This window comes from Stegastes partitus, unplaced genomic scaffold (assembly GCF_000690725.1).
Source record: "Stegastes partitus isolate 25-593 unplaced genomic scaffold, Stegastes_partitus-1.0.2 Scaffold1040, whole genome shotgun sequence".
NCBI classification, from domain to species: Eukaryota; Metazoa; Chordata; class Actinopteri; family Pomacentridae; genus Stegastes; species Stegastes partitus.
This window is the reverse complement of record NW_007578771.1, coordinates 65,291-83,120: the sequence shown is the minus strand read 5'-3', so window position 1 is coordinate 83,120 and position 17,830 is coordinate 65,291. Positions and strand designations below refer to the sequence as shown.

At 39.8% G+C, this 17,830-nt stretch overlaps 1 protein-coding gene across 2 annotated transcripts in view; it reads left to right on the top strand.

Annotated features, from left to right (window-relative positions):
* The window catches only part of vps50 (VPS50 subunit of EARP/GARPII complex), a 127,231-nt gene that overhangs the window by 50,100 nt on the left and 59,301 nt on the right, over nt 1–17,830 (top strand). For both annotated transcript variants that reach the window (XM_008295360.1, XM_008295358.1), the window contains exon 13: nt 9,864–9,996. In XM_008295360.1, coding sequence (XP_008293582.1) covers nt 9,864–9,996 — 133 coding nt within the window. The remainder of the gene's footprint in view (nt 1–9,863; nt 9,997–17,830) is intronic.

The window sequence follows — 17,830 nt, the reverse complement described above, 5'->3', positions numbered from 1 at the left end:
AGAACCAACACGCAGCAGCAGCACTTTTTGACTGTGGTCCCCATAGTGGCCCACACACGTTCTCTTCTTTTTTTCTTCTTTCCCCCTAAATTGAAATAAATTACATTTGCATTCCCAGCAAGCCATAGCTTGGCTTAACTGGTAGTAGGCTTTCCTCCTGCTGAGGCTGTGTTACGACCTATAGTGTAGAGAAGTCCATAGCGGTACAGGTAAAGGTTATCCCAGTCTCATCTGAGGATCCAGCTTTTTCTTTACAGTCTCTCTCAATATGTCAGCTCTCACCGTGTATTCCTCCGTGATCCTCTAGTCCCATGTTTGGCATTGCCGCTTGACTGCACAGCATTTACCAGGGGCATTGCCCGCTGTGTTCGTGTCGACAGTAGTCTGTCCTTTATCCCTTACCTTTCCTCGCCTTCGCTCCTCGTCTCTTCTTCCCCCCCCGTTCTTGCTTCTTTTTCTCTCTGTTTATGCATGTATTCGTGCCTCCACTGGTAGGGGGCCTTGGAAGAGCTTTCTGTTTTTACATTTATTAAAGGGTTCTTTTGGTTGGGTTTAAGTTGTAGATTCAGGTGTGTTTCAGCAGGAGATGGAAAATGTCTGGACTGCTTTCGTATTTCATCTGCCTTTTATATACCCATGTGATGCAGTAAAGCCTGACTAATACTTGCTTTTTGCATCCAATGCCAGAACCTATTTTTATATGCATTGCTCACTAGCTTTCCATTAGCTTCCTTTAACAAGCCGGTTAGCAGCTTTACTCCACTACACCATCGACTCTGCTGCTACATGTGCTGCAGACAGCTCTGAGAGTATTGTCAGGGATGGACAAACTGTATGATGAGGCTGTTTCTAAATTATCATCTTTTTCTTATCTTCTGCACACACACACAGAAAAGAATCATATAGGACAACATATGTGCCAATAGGACATGTCTCTGACAGAACAATGTGGGCTGATATATATCGGTTCGCCGCCCCTATGTAGAATATTTTATACTCAGTGACACAAAATATTCTTACCTTAAGTTGAGGTGACATACTTAGCTGTCTGTACCTTTTATTCCATGTCTCCTTTTAGTTTATCCCCCTGTGGACCCAACTGCTTTTGGGCTTATTGGATCTGTATCATGGATGTGAATTATGGTGTGCAGGAAATAGTGCACTAGTTATAGACACAACCTGGTGTTTACTTGTGTTTGATGGATTCCCTGTCAGCACGGTGTGTTGCCTGGATGATTCCACTCATAACACAAACACACACATTCATACTCTGCGAGCACTCACCAATTTATGATTGGGAAGATGTGTCGTTGCAGTCTCGGCTGTGTGATGGTGATTTATGGGGCACCGCACGCACAAACACAGGTGCACACTCAAATGAAGAGGTATGTGAACACCCAAATGCAGCTCATCTGCGTCGCTGGCAGCATTTTCAACCCGTCTGCAGTGACTTTTACGGGAAGATCAAGTGTTTTGCTTACTTTGACTCCTCCTGGTAGATTATTTTAATCGAGACACTTATGCACCTGCCTTTAAAATGTCAAAAGGAGACCTAATCAAGGTACCCACGTGTCATAAATGTGTGTCGCTTATGTGGTACACTCACGGTGGACTGAGGTGGTTTTGAAGAGGTACTGAAAAATTCAAGATGGACTTGAAAACTTGTCCTTTCTGAGATTGCGGGGCATTTGAAATGCCTCTCTATGTTCCTCTTGGAGGTTATTTGGGATCTTGCAGTATAAAAGCACTCAGTGTTTCTAAGGTCTCTCTGGCCTGTATAAAACATATACCTGTAACAGGTCCTGGCTCAGATTGACAGCTTAAAAACATGGTTAGGGAAGTCAGTAGTATTATTTCCTGTTTAAATAAATCCTACTCATGAGCAAGGCATTGAAATCTCACCTGCTCAAGCAGATCTGCACAGCAGCTGTGACTTTTGTCATGGGGGTAGAACTGTAGCAATAGCAAACTTTGTGTTTGTGGAGAAGAGCAAACTTCCCAGGCTGTTCCCATGATAAATAAAGGTTAAGAAAATGTTGGAGCCACATTACACCCTCTGAACTCGCCTCTTAGTTATGCGCCTTAAAAATTCAGGGGAAATGGGAGCACTCAGAAAGGTCAGATCTGATTGTGAAAGGGTCTTATTAATTTTACATCAACATCTCATCATTATTGGATAGCCTCCTCTTTATCAATCCCCAGGTTTGTCTGACTTTTCTCCTGATGCAAATAGGACGGTTCACTCCCAAAATCATCGGGAGTTCTCACAGGAGAGAAGGCGATTATGAAGGCTGGACTATATACTGCACCGCATGACTACATGCCATGAATTCATTTCACTTCTTGCTAGCTGTTATTAGGACTTTTCATATATTTTTGCCTGTGTTCTAAAAAAGCATGTGTTCTCCTTACGATAGAGAAATCTCCAGTATGAAGTGCTGACTTTTTGATATTACTTTTAAAGCTGACCTTTGGGTCTGTTGTATATCTGAAGTACGGATCATTTTGTATGTCTGTGGAATGAATGTGGACCAAGATATTGCCTTTTCTTGTTAAGCAGTGCCAGCCATGATCCTTGGCCAGCTTTTTACTTAGTTAATTGTTGCTGCAGATAGGTTCATATCAGAATTAGTCTATTGCAGAATGCACAACGCGTTATCTCCCCAGTTCTTCTGGATGGAAATTGGTCTCATGCAGTTTGTTATTACTCTCACAATAGCAATGTACATCTAAAGACTGCAGCTGTTTATCAAGTGTTTTTACTTTTTTTTTTTTCCACAGAAGAATAGTTTGTTTGATTATTGATCCTCGGGCCACGGTGCCCAATTTTACAGAGCTTTTTCTCTTCAGTGTCTTGGATGATTTGTGTTTGTTTCTTAAGAATCTGCGGTTTGAAAAACAACAAAGAAAAGTCGAGCACTGAAATCTGCGGCGTCTCTGTCATTGCTTTTCACTACTCATGAATTATGAACATTGCTGTTTTGTAATGACGCGTGTTAGTTTGTTCACGAAATCTCCCTGAGATTAGGAGAGTCATGAAAACAAATTACACAGGATCACACACATCGCTTGTATACACAGATGGATGAACCCACATTGACAACACCCATATTTTTTCTGAGCATCAGTTTTGAAGCTTAGAGGGGTGGCTCCAGCCGTCGCCATCTTGGCAGTGCCCGACCGAAGGAGGTGAAGCGTGAGTGGAGCTGAGGCGGACCATGGAAACACCATAAATACAGTCTTTGAACATTTCATCAACTTATGAGGCCTCCAACATTAGTTTAATTTGATTTGTGGCAAATGTGGCAATCCAAAGTTCCAGCTTTTTGCTGTTTACACAAATGGTGACGTGGAGTCACTCGTAGGACCACAAAAACAGGTGTGCATAGGCGTGAGTATGTTTTTATTGTATGTGCAATGTTGCTGATCATTCCTCGACAGCTTTACCTCTCATTCAAAGATGTATTTTCTTTAGTAGGAATGTGTATTGATATGTTCATATATATACTTACAGGAACTTTCTGGGGCCGCAATACCACCCTTGTTTGAAAGTGTTTTCTAAATTTCAAATACCAATAATTAAACAGTAGACCTTTCCTTAAGACATTTTGTGTGTGCCCTTCCCAAATTTAATGGCTGTTGGAGGTCTATTTCTTAAAACCCTTAAAATGGCTCCAAAGCTAAGACTTATCTCATAATGCAGCCGTAACATTTTGCAGAACTTAGTTTCGAGTCCCCAGTAACAAATGAATAAACTCAAATTCTGAGACGTTGGAGCAACGCTGCTGTCTGAAATGAAACAGCCTCACCCTATGAGCAACTTCCACAACCAATCTGTCGTGTGATCTGCTCTCATGGTTATTATCTCTGAATTCAACTAAGGATGTTAAATATTGCAGCAGCCTTGATAGCGATCAGTAATATGCTGATGCCTTCTAGATGACAGCGGTGACCATCCAACAGCGGTGAGATAACTTTTGCCGAGATAAATTTCAGGGCTTCCTCTGCACTTGCTAACTACAAATTATGATATCTGCGTGAAGTGAGCTGATGTCAGGCTGCACACTTCTTCCCACTTTAAACTGCACATACATTATCGGCCTGACACTCATTTAATGATTCCAGCGGGAAATCAAACCACACCGAAGTGCTTCCATCTGCTCAGTTAAAATTTTTTGTGCCGTTTCTTTGCTTAGTTTTCAGATTCACTCTCTAACTTGTGAGTATGTAAGTGAGTGTGTATGAGAGGAAATAATAGAGGAAAAGAAATTCTACTTCAGTGGCCTCTGTTGAGTTCTTTTGCTTGCACAGCAGGTCTACAGTTTGCTGACTCTGTTTTTGGTCTTTCAGAGGTTAATTTGTTTATTTTTTCTTTTCTTAGAGGTGGGAGAGGGCGTCGACTGTAACTGAATCATGTGTAACTACATTCTCTGGGGTAACTGTGGCATTTCTAGCATTCAAACCCCTCCGTACGCCCACTCACACAATTGAAAAAATGCACTCAGCACTTTGTGTCTCCGCAACTTGTCACACGCTGTATGCATAGTGACTGTTCGAAAATCGATGCCTCCTCTGTGTTCTTATACTTTATAAGAATGTTGTCCAGTAAGGTTGATTTTTCACTCTGGCAATAGTATTATTTTCCATGCAAACCACCTCATGTTAGTTGTAGCCTTCAACATGCATATACACACAAACAGGATGGGACAGCAGTTTTGTGTGGGCTCAGTTGAGGTTACTTCTTCTCATTAAGCCTTATTGAGGATCTTAACCCACACACTCTAACTCCCATCACCCCAGTTGCTTGGCAACATGCTGCTGTGATACGGTTGGCTGGTGGAGAACACGGAATGTCAGTGTAAGACAGGTTTTGTGAGAGCTGGTTCATTAGCTTACCTATCTGACCGGTGCTGCTGGAGCCTGTTTGTAATTTCAGCCTCATTTATCTGCATTTACTCATTTCACTTTGGGTTTGAAGATTGGACATGCAAATTGTAATTACAACATGTACAATATAATTAGAATGAATGCTGCTATTAACACTCACATTAGAAATCATACGGCAGCAATTTGTCCTGTATTAAAGTCTGTCTGTTAGGACTTTTTTCAAGACTTTTGTTTTGCCATTTTTGCTTTTGTTTGACAATGCAGTTAAGATGAGAGGAGAGAGCAGGGGAGGGACTGGCAGTAAAGGTTTGGCCAGCTGTGGGTTGAGCTGGGGACTCTGCTGCCATGGGCATTTTAGCTTTTTAGGCAGGGCAGCATGATACATCAATTTAACTTTGACTATTGGGAGGTACCATGCACAACAGTCACATCGCAGGAAGTGCATTATGAAGTAAGGCAAATAACTCAAACACATGACGTTATGACTTTTTTTGTCGCTTGATACCAAAAGGAAACTTGCACACTGCTTATTTTTCATGACTAAGTTACCAGACTGCATAGAAGAAGTTGTTGAAGTCTGCATAAGAGTACATCGTTCACGCATTTTAGGGTTTTGGTTACAAAAAACAAAAAGTAGGTTAATTATTGGGCTGTGCAATTCATGAAATATTAATCACCATTATTATTTCAACACATACGATAATGTTCGTTCACCTTTCTGAGTGGAGACTAGAGGCTTCTTCGTGTGCAGCTGCCTGGCTAGCTTCCACCAGACTGTTAGGGAAGATTGGTAAACTCTAGTGTGTATGGATAAGCAGATGTTCAGCAAGTGAGGTGTTTTGGGTGCAATTAAATGTGTGAGTCCTTGTAGATGCACTGAATTTCGGTCAAAAAAAAACTGCATGCACAACATGGACGCAAAAACAGCGTTTTGTTTATTTTAATTTGAAAGTGCAATGGAAATATTTTGTCTCTAAAACAAATTAATAGTTGCGATAAATAGCTAATTTGATGAAAGTAATCTTCATTATCATTTTGGTCATAAACTAGTCGGTTGTTAATGTTGCAGCTACACAAAGGATGATGTTGGCCTAAAGAAGAACTCTGTAGGCAGCATCTTACAAAACCCACAAAAACTCTGTGCAAAGTGAGTGCCATCCCGAGAAGGCTATTTTGGGTGTCTTTATCATTGTAACATGATGTGAGAGAGTTTCCAAACAGTTTGAATTTTAAAAAGTCTTCGCAGTAAAAAGTCGTTATTCAGATTTGTGAAATTATTTTTATTTTCGGTACTCCCCTGCAAAATCACCACAGTTAATCTAGAAGGATTTTTTCTCAGATAGCGTTGTTCAAGTCATCTGATTGCATGAAAAGGAAAAGATCACTGTCAGTTTTTTTCCAATTTCACACAGCCCAAATTTGAGTCCATACTGAGTATGTCCTAAGCACTAGATCATCTAATGTTTATAGTTTTAGTTAATTTTATAGTACACAACCTAAAACCAAAACAGATCCAGCAGTTTATTAATAGGTTTGATTTTTTTTAAGGCATCAGCGGGGAGAGGTTGATTTGAAATTTTCCTTCACACAGTCCTGTCACACTGTTAGATCTGAAGCCAATATGGAGCCATATCAACAACTGCATCGACTGAAAGAAACTACTTTTGTCAATCTTTAAAATCAGTGAAGCTGGGCGGCACCACTTATGCAAGACAATCCTAAATCTGCTCCATGACAGTGTGATCATGGGTATTCATTACTGGGGATACGAGAATAACACCTCTTTGCTCTGTTTTTTTTTTTACCTTATGTTAATATTTTAATCTTCACTCAAATTTACATATTGGAAAATGCCAGAATTTTCTGAACCAAGAGAGACTGTGCTCAAAACAGGGGATGATTTCCACAATGTGTTCCAGCTGTTCCCTGTGTTACCAGATGGCTGGTTGATAGTTTGGCCTGTGGTTTGTGGTGTTCATGGTTCAAACCGTGCTCACATGCTCTCCGCTCATCAATGACAGTCAGTGTTTAGGTGTAATTTTGGAGGTCTGGTGCTTTTTGTGCACCTGACTCCACATTCTGGAGTTGCCATTTCTCTTCCACTTGCTTTTCTAAAAAAAAAAAAGTTTGACTAATTGCACAATTATTTAAAACTATTATTTGAACAGTTTGCTGTCATCATTATGTTGCAGAGGGTTGTCTTTTTTTTTACTGCTAAAATGTGAATTTGGAAAGTAGTTGCCATTATTTGTGGCTACAGTCACACAGTGAAAAGTACAACAATTAATGTTGATTGCAGCACAAGTTTAAAAATCTCTCAACTTTGAGTACAGTAAAAAGCAAATTCAAGGGAAGGTTTAATTACACTGGTAAGAGCGTAATTGTCTGCCATCAGTGGAGATTTTGCCGGATGTATTAATGTGCAGCGGTGAGGTGTGAATTTGAGCATCATCTTTACTTCAGTATTATGAAAGAATATAAATAATTGACATTTCCTTCTGTCCTTTTGAAGTGCTAAAGGAGTTTTAATTCTCTATTAAACTTAAGTGTTCCAAGTAGTGCCGGTGCATTTCTTAGAAATGGCTGCTGAATGAATACAACTTAACATCAAAACAGCATCTTTAACAATACATTTTCACAACACTGGATTCCTGCCTGTTGTGTAGCTCTGTAATTAACGTCGCCATCGCCAGTACATTAAACTTTCATGCTGATGGCTCACAGTTTGTGAATCTAATTAAGATGTCTTGCTAAGAAATGTTTTCTTGAGAGATTATGCTTGTTAGTAGTGGTGTGAAAACCGTATCTGAGTGCGGAACTTATGTCGGTCTTTGATTAGTCGGGATGTATTTGGCTCTGCACTGTTTCATCTCCTCGCAACCATCATTGTGTTACGCTCGTGGCCTGTAATTACAATGTTGTAGGGGTCTACAAACACGTATTCATTATCATGGTTTGAACAAAAGTGAAGTGTGGCTGCTGTTGACAGTGTATTTTCATCTGGTGGTGATTATTTTTCTCTGAGCATGTTGACAGAACTCTGCGGGCTGATTGTAGAGCCTTGAGTGGCTGCTATTGTGGCAGCTGGGCCAACTATTATTTTAATACATTCATTTTTTTTGTTTTCTGCCTGTCTGATGCATAGACTGTACAAAAGAGGTAAACGTAGCCTCAGGGTCTGAAAAGTGAAACCAACACAGAAGTACCTTAATCCTGCATTCTTTCTAGTAGCCAGCAGGGGGCGACCCCTCTGGCTCCAAAAAGAAGTCAGATTGTATAGAAGTCTATGAGGAAAATAAGCCTACTTCTCACTTGATTTGTGATTTGTTTATGATCTCAAGTGTCCTTCAATAAATGTTTTTTTTGTAAATTGTGGTCCCAATTAGGGTAAAATGGTCAATTAAGCAGGGCTTGTTTTAGGGTGAGGCTACATTGTGATTTGCTTGTCGCAAATAGGCATGCATCGCGTCCTCAAATTCTCAGTCAGATCCACCTCTCATTCGCTTCTGGCTCCAGAAAAATATGAAGTGTGATTCTTAAAATGCCAAACTCAAGGCTTCATTAGAGATGTCCTCAAACAAGTGGGTGTCAGTGATGTCATGGTGGCTACATCCACATCTTAGTAAGACCTATTCAGTCATGTTGTCAAATATATCGGTAGGTCAATTTATCATAAAAATATGAAATAAGCCATACTACTAGGAGAATTCCATCCATCCATCCATCCATCCATCCATCCATCCATCCATCCATCCATCCATCCATCCATCCATCCATCCATCATCTAAACACCGCTCTAGCCTATCCCAGCCGACAGAGACAGACAACCAAGCACACTCACATTGACACCTACAGACAATTTAGAATCACCAATTAACCTCAACATGTTTTTGGACCTTGTGGGAGGAAGCCAGAGAACCTGGAGAGAACCTACGCTGTACAGGAAGAACATGCAAACTCCACGCAGAAAGATCCCGTGTGCCCTCACCGGTACATGAACCAGCGACCTTCTTGCAGTGAGGCAACGGTGCTAACCACCAGGCCACCTTGCAGCCCACTAGGAGAATTATCAATGATAATTTCCTAACATTTTCAAATTAAACCTGGATACTCCCATGTCTTGTACAACAGGGGTGAATAATGTTCACAGAAATAATAAAATTGGAATTTTATGAAGGTAATTACTCTCTTGGATATACAGTGTGAACATTATGTCAAAGCTGATGTATTATTTTGTGACGCACAGACAGTGACTGATTATCCACCTGCATAGACTTATTATCTGCGGTGCTGTATTTGTTGTACAGATGCTCAAAAGTCCCATATGTGAGAAAATGTGTGGATATGAACTTGACACAAGTGCTGCCACCTCAGCACTCATACAGCGCATTAGGGATACGCATTTTCTTTCTTAAGTGCCTGCTAAAAGGATAGTATTTGCCACAAATGCATACTAACTATATTTTATCTCACTTTATTACAACTATAAAAACTGAGAATCATCTGTCTGTATTTTGAAGACATTAACAAGGTTGTTACATTATAAGACAGTGTAATAGCTCACCTAATGTGTTGTGCATCAGAAGGACTTTAAAATCTCTGCACTGTGTTATTGTGACACCGTCTCAGTAACGTCCTTACATTAATTAGTGCTTACATAAGATGAAAGAGGTCTTTGTGATACAGAAATAGATGTTTTCCAACAGTGCCCTTGAATGATTAGAGTAAGCAGATTTTAATTAGATGTAATGCAGAGGGCAGCCGATAAACTCTCTCTCTCTCTTTTTTTTATTTATTTTTTTGTCAGTGTCTTGCTGACTCTTTATTTGAAAGTCGCCCAGCACTGCATTTCATAACTCTGAAATGATGCCTTTTTTTTAAAAAATTTTTATTTGGTGGATACAATACAGGTATGAGAAATAAAGTACTGCAGGCTCCCATCAGTGACCTTGTTTTCATTATCTCTCTTTTGGCAGCACATCACCTTAGACAGCTACATCCCCTGCCTGACGGATCTGTGCAAGGCATTGTGGGAGGTGATGCTGAGCTACCACCGCACGATGCAGTGGCACGAGGAGCATGACAAACAGGAGGCCACACCCACTCCAGGTAGGAGTTTGCCACTGTTTAATCCTATGACCTTAGCAATCTTTCTGAGTTTATGTTACATATTCAGGAACCTTTTTTTTCTGGACCAAGAAGTTGCACAGTTCCCTCTTGATGCAATTACAGATTCAGAAATGTAAGATTCAGTAATGACCTCACACGTTTCAGATCTCCTCGAGCATTATTTGTACAATGTTAACACCTGCTGTCTTACACAAGCTAATATTTCGCGCCTTAAACTCTCTTTCCTTGTTTCATTCTCACACTCTAAATCTCTATTCCTCACCTGCTGCTCATAAAACAGCAGCTCTATTCCCTATACCCTAAGTAATAAAAATAGTTCCTCACAAAATCAGTTTACAAAGACCTGGAAATGAGGGGTAAGCTTTAGTCACACCCCAGTCTTTACCTGCTGTATGATTTCCATGTACAGCAGGTTTACCAGCTTAACAGCTTACAGAAAGGAGCGAGTGAACCCTACTGCACAAAAACCGAGGAAAGTATTGAATGTGTGGCTTTACTGCAGAACAGAACAGCATTATGGGTAGTGAAGTGACATATACTTTCCAGCATTTATTAAGTTCCCTTTCAGTGTAGAGGTCATTGAAAGAGTCTGCAGGATAATCACTTTTGATGACACTGTCTTTGCAACAACACAAAGAGATGTGCGTCCTAGTTCTGCGGCAGTATAGAAGCTCTGTGATAATGCAATAATGCAGTGTTATCAAATTTAAACTGCAACATTATATATTTAATGCTATCACTGACATCAGCACATGAATACTTTTCCATAATAACTGAACGAACGATCCGCTTTCATGCTTGGCTTAGAATGTGATCTCCTCACTTTGTCTGGCTTATTATTATTGTTTGTTAGCATGTCTGCTTCTTTGTTACATTCAGTATAGTTTAATTAGCTTGTGTTCTTGCTCAATGTACTGTCTTATTGTGTCTGTGTTGTGTTATCGTCATTAAAGAACCCCCTTGAAAATGAGACGCAACATCTCAAGGGGTTGCCTCTAATAAAGAACTTCAGAATCTGTACTAATTGTATGAATATAAATTATATGTTAACATTATTGAATTTATATTGTGGAATTAATATGACCCAGTTGGTTTCAAGGATAAACATATGCAGTGGTGATGAACCATGAATGATGCATTTTTTTTTTTTTTTGCTTATGGAAATGTGTCATGTATGACTTTGAGTTTGTTCTGTTTCCTTGCTAGGGCTTTTTAATCTAGGTGCAGCAGGTAATAATTATGCTTTGTAGCGATACCTTGACACAAATATGCAACCACTCAGACTAAATTAAAATCTTTTTTTCGTCTCCTAATGTTAATTTCGGTCTACCTTTTCAGAGACCTTTTTTGTCCTTCCAACGAAATCTATATTTAAAACTTTAAAGTCATCTCATAAAGTAAATAACTGATATTTTGTGACAAAAACAGTGTAAAGTACACTGCCTCCCCGCTGGAAAAAGGGTGTAGCTGCACTCACGTTACGGCACATTAAGAACAGCAAGACGACTGCGCAGCACATCTGTCCAAAGTCAGCCAGACTGTTCAAACATCAGCCCCGAGAAGCTCTGTTGTCAAGGCGATACATACTTTGTGGTTTAGCGTTAAGCTCTGCAAGAAGTTCAGTTTCTTACCACTGCAATAAAAGAAATATTCAGGATTTAGTTTATAGCACTTTTCACTTCATCACTGCTTATATAATTTGTTTTGCCAAAGGATTTGGCCAGGGATCATATGTAAATGGAGACCTGTCACATTAGCTTGCGTGTTGCCACTGCGCATTGAAAGACAGCTCATTTCCATTTCCCATACTGTACAGAATTCATTAGGTGAATGGATGAGGGCACAAAGGATGTCCTGAATGCTTGGTGACATGCTACGTTCTCAGGATCCTTCATTAGATGCCATTGTCCTCGGGAGGGGAAAGGACATCCACTGTATTCCCTTTCATGAGGCGCATCTATCATCTCACTGTTTGATTGGCTGTCACCTCTGTGCGTGTAAAGGTGCCCCCGACCCTGCCTCTGTCCCGGCTTTCACCTTTCTGTCTTCATACCTACACGTGTGTGAGCGTGAGAGAGGGGGCGCGGGGGTCCGTCAGAGTAGCGATTTACTGTATAAGCTTTGACTCATTTGTCGAAGAGTATTTTGCGGTGACAGCGACCTCCATCTCGCACAAGAGGCCATCGGGGTCCCTCCAGTCATTCCCGGTGAAGATCACTGCTTCTCGCTCTTTCTGACACGTCTCACCTATCACCTCACTGAGACAGCATAAAGAGCATCCCATTGAAATGTGAACGGCTCTGACCGCTTGATGTATTGCGTTGGTCAGTGCAATGTTTCAGTAATTAATCTCACCCACTTGATGAAAGGAAAGGTTGTTTCGTGAGGTAATACAGGGCCAGGGTCGTCTCCCTACCTGACAAAATAGATTTGCTGCTGCAGCACGAACCCTGTCATGGGTGATCAGCAGTGATGGCCGTCCGGCACAGCGGGGAGCTCCACATGTGTGGGATCTCTGTGTGGAACTAAATAACCAGTTTGTGCGTTCTTACAGAACATGGACACGAACTGTGCTGTAGTTGGAATGGATGGAGCCTGCCTCCTCTGTTATGGGTGTGAATTGGCCTTCACACCGCATGAATGTTGGAATGGTGGCCAGGCTATGTGAAATAATCTATAGTTCACTGACCACAATTACTATTATTCTTTGATTGATCTTTTTTTCATATCTTTGTATTTTCTGAGGCACCGCTCGAACCTCGTTTCTTTCTGCTGATGGATCACGTGTCCACAGTGATTTGATTCTTTGCCTTCAAACACTCGTCCTCGTCAAAGGAATTTCAGGTTGGAGGTTAGACGTTATACACAGATGCACACTTTTAATACATATTGGTTTATACGTGAATGAAATGATGTGCTTTTTATTCTCACTTAGCATCAAAACATCACTAAATTAATTATTTACAAATGTATAGTGTGATGTAGTGTAATCCATTAAAATTAAATGGCATTTATTATCCATGTGGTGCAATGCCATGGGTCAATATAGTTGGCAAGCTAATTTTTTACATCTAATTCGAATTTCTTATCATGTGTTGGCATCCCTTTGCTCTTCTGTTATCTGTCAAATTCATTTATGTAGATATTTTTGATCTCATTTATAGTAACACGTCTCTCTATCTATCCATTACAATGTGATGAAGGCTTTACTGATTCCATTTTGATTAGGGTGGTTTTATACGGTAAGCATCGACAATATTAAAACCACTGACAAGTGACGTGAACAAAATTGATCATCTCGTTACAATGCAATGCTTGAGTGGGAAACCTTGTGTCCAGACATTCATGTGGATGTTACTTTAAAATGTGCCACCCACCTCAGTATTGTTGTAGATCAAGCTAACACCCCAGTGGCATCCGTGTACCAAAGCGAGATGGTGTGCCCCACCATAGAAGCAGGAAAAGCTTGAGGAACATAACCAAGAGCTCATAGGCGTCCACACTCTCCAGGTCACAATCTGACTGAGTATCCACAGTATGTGCCTGAAAAAGCCTCCTAAACCAAAAAGACCAACACGATCCACTGCCAAATACCACAGGATACCCTAAGAGGTCATGTGTCCACCCCTCCTGATGGATCATAGCTTTTTTTGGTGGCACAAGGGAGATCTACACCATATTAAGCAGGTGGTTTTAATGTTTTGGTCCTGCCCTGCTTTGACTTTTCTCTTACTAAACTTTCACAGACTAATGCAAAGTCGTGCTCATGCTTCTGTTCTATGAGTCATAGTTTGAAACCAGTGGGAGGCCAGGGCCCCTGTGGTGGTCTGCTCTGTGAGTCACCCACTAAGTTTGTTACCCAAACTGTCTCCAGAGGTCAAACGCTGGTTACCACCTATGGATTGGCAAAGGGTGGCTTTCCCTATCATTTATCTCCGCTCTTATCACAATTATCAAGGCTTTCTATGCAGTTAACCTGCGGTGGTCGTCTGCACTCTCACCTGGTCAGCAGTGGGAGATCGCACTGACTTGAACTGCAGTGACAACAGCAGCGGGGTGCAGGGTAATTAATGGAATTATACTTTCAATAACAGGTGGAAAAGGGGACAAATAATAGAAGGAATACTTTCCTAAATGGAATAAAAACACTATGATTTTGAATTGCTATGCAAAGCACCAGCTTGTTTGTACTTGTACAAACCTGTGTACGACCTGTATCACAGTCGCAACACATAGTTTGTAACCGTAGTAGACCAAAGTGTAAATATTTTGTTCTTTAATTTTATTCTCACAAGTACATTCAACAGCTGGGCAGTGTGCAAATACATGACATGCATATAGGTCCCGAGTGACCAAATACATCATGTTGTACTTATTTCCTGTTTTGATAGACAAGTACATTTTCATTTTGTAATTACACAGATTCTTAGTTGACACTGCAGTATTAAAAATATTGCAATTAGGCCGTGCTCTTCCTTCTTTCTCCATCGACGCAGCCTTTAAGGTATACACCCATTGATCTCAGATTTCTGTCCTCTATTAATCATTCACAGTCTCTGCTCTCTCTCCTTTGCCAGAGCTCTCAGCTTTCACAACCTTCACTTTGTCTTTCCTAAAAAAAAATTCTTTTGCGCACACCTTCCACCTCCTCACTCTCACTGCTGACTGTGTGCTCATTAAATCAATCCCAGATAAGTCGAGTTGCCGCGTCCCGATTTCTCCCAAACCCTATGTTCGTTTTTATTTTAGCGAATGAGGCAATTGTTTTCTACAGCTCCGTCCCTGTTAATGACTCAAATCACAACCAGTCATATTGGGGTCCCAGAGACAATGCAAGCGCTTTTATTGGAAATTCTAGCAATACTTTCATTAAATGCAGCCACAATGTCATTCTTCGAAATGTAATATGTTACAGAGCGACAGTACAGGTAAAAAATGAATGTGGAGCACTAGAATTTAGAATGCGTTATGAACACATTCCCAAGAAGCAGGCGTCGGACTTGAATAAGACCACGTATTTCATATAAATTCAGACACGTAGGAAAAGCACGAGGTTCCTGTCACGTCCATTACAGAGTGTGGTGATTGCAATCAGATTGTGGGCGGAGAAGATAATCTTTCATGATAGTTAGGTGCAGAGAAAATTCTCGCTGGCCAGAATTTCAATGTGATCTGGCATTGTGAGAGTGGTATTTCCTTGTCCACCAAATAATCTTACTGGTCTGGTGCTCCAAGCGATCATTATCCATTCTTGATAACAGGAGGAGTTTTTCTTCTTCCTGGGAGTAAGAGACCGTTTCCATGATGTTGTACGTGACTCAGAGAATGCATCAGACCATGAATCTTGTCATTAACAGCATTGTGGTGCAAACCTTTTTTTTTTTTTTGCATTCTCAAGATTGTTAGCAAAGTTTTCCTCGTCAGTTTGTTGGACATTGAAGCAAACATGTAGGCATGTGTCGGGCCACACAAAGACAAACAAATGACAAATGGACTGAGCTATTTTGATATATTTGTCTTAGTTAAAAATGCAGATATTGAAGATTGCTGTATAGAAATGCCTGGACTTAATGCTCGGCTAAACTGCGTGTAAGATGGAGAACTGTAGCAGCTCTGGTCTGACTCTAGTGATATAGGGTGATGATTTTTGAACTTTTCCTCACCATAACAAAAATCCCTGCATATCCTTAAAGGTTACTGAGTTTAGATTAGGTCAGGATTCATGGTGTTTTTCACATTTGCACTCTATTTCTTGCATCTTTAAGTGTTTCTTTTGAAACTCCTTGAGGTGCCGTTAGATAGTATTTTTCTCTTGTTTCACCAACCAATCAATCAGCTTCAATTAACACTCTTCAAACAAATAGAGTGCTTTACAAGCAATTGAAAAAGATTGTGTTATTGTTGAATTAGGAGAGTAATGCACACCGAAACAACCAAATTGAAAAGATTAAAATAAGATGTGGGTAGTTAAGATAATAAAAGTTAGATAAAATATAATACAAGCAATAAAAATAATGAAATATGAAACTGTTGCAAAAATAAGAAGATTTAAGTAAAACAGTAAGATGTTAACACAATAAAATAAGTGATAATAAAAAATAAATAAAATAAGGAAAAATCTGAAAACTGTAAAATTAGAAATGCTCCATAAAAGCGAGAATAGATGTATTTTTAGTTTACAATCACTCTCTACTCACAGCATCTCAATTCAAGTGTCCCCGCTCACTCTTTCTTCTTTTCTTGTCATTATATTTGTATAATGACATTTACATAGCCTGTGGGCGTAATAAGATTTATGCCTGTACTTTTTTTTAATGGATGTGCTTTTTGCTCCAGTGTGTCATTACAAAAACAGCCTCACTGCCACAGATTCTCAGGTTGAAAAGGAACCTTAGATTTGTCTGCTATTTTTATATACAGTAATGTTATCCTATTAAATATTGTTTTTTTTTTTTTTCTTCCTGTTGTTTTTTTTTCTCTGAAAGGATGACGCAAGTGCAAAGTTTAGGCAGGAGATATTTATCGTCTTGCTCAGCAGACAAATTCCTGACCCAGCAGGTTCAGTGCACAGATGCTCTCATCTGACTACGGTTAGGAGATTTTTGAGTCAAGCTGAGTTAAATCATGTGTTTGTGTTTTTAAGACTTTAGTTCTTTCAGCCATCTTATTTCTCTGCAAGAATGCCTTATGCCTGTCTCCCTCGCTTTCACAAAGTTGATTGTCATGTATAGTAGTTAGATTATTGAACTATACTATTGTCAAAAGTAAAGAAGAAACTAATGATATTTTCTGCAGATGCTTTGTCTATTACTTGCTTGTTTGTTGTTTGCGCCTTAGCTTAAAAAATAAAAATAAAAATCCAGAAATAGACACAGGCCTGCAGTTTGGTGAAATGAGATAGTTATTGTGAATAAACTAATGCCATTTGCTTTCTAAACAGTTTGCAAAGATGTTGGAAATATCTGCTTGTACTTCATGAAAACTGAAAAGAGCAGTGGTCCAAGCATTGAACCTAGAGGCACTCCACATGGTATTTCAGCCTTGTGTTTGGATTAACGTGTTGCTGTCAACAGTCCTTAAACTATTTCAAAACACTGTCTCTTAAACCATATCTGGATATTTTAGCAAGCAAAATTTCCTGAAGAACTGTATAAAAGTCTTATAAAACATCATTCATATCAGTTAATAATACGTCAGTGAGATGTAATGGTGCTACAGAAGTTAAATGAGTTTTACAAAAGCAATGAATTTACCAAAAAAGTTTGGTATAACAAGAAAGGACTGAGGCTTGGTATTAGAAAAAATAGAAGGCTTCTTTGCTTCACAATGATTTCGGCTATCTTTAAAGGCTTTGCCACAAATCACCATGCTTAATGATAAAGTAAAAACGTCAATCAAGAGCTTGACCGTAGCATATCTTACATCCAACCACAGGAGCCTTAATTTTATCATACCATGCAGGAAGATTCAAGTACTTCTGTAACTCCAGGCTGTTTAGGGAGACTATATTAACTGAACATCGAGTCATTTCATTTTATGAGCTCATCTGCTGTAGAAACTGTTTTATATCTTTGGCCTTTTAATCGTAGGTTTTATATAAACCATACTGAGTGCTGGACTGTAGCATTGAGTTGGTTATCAGGATGCTACAGGAGACAGGAAGGCATTCTTTCCTTCAGAGAGAACCAGGACTAAGGCCTCCATGTTTACAATTATCTTTGCTGTAATCCAATCGGAAAACGAACAAGGAAAAAGCCATTTATGTAATGATTCTACACAGATAGTAAACATATATTTATTGTAGAAACTGTGA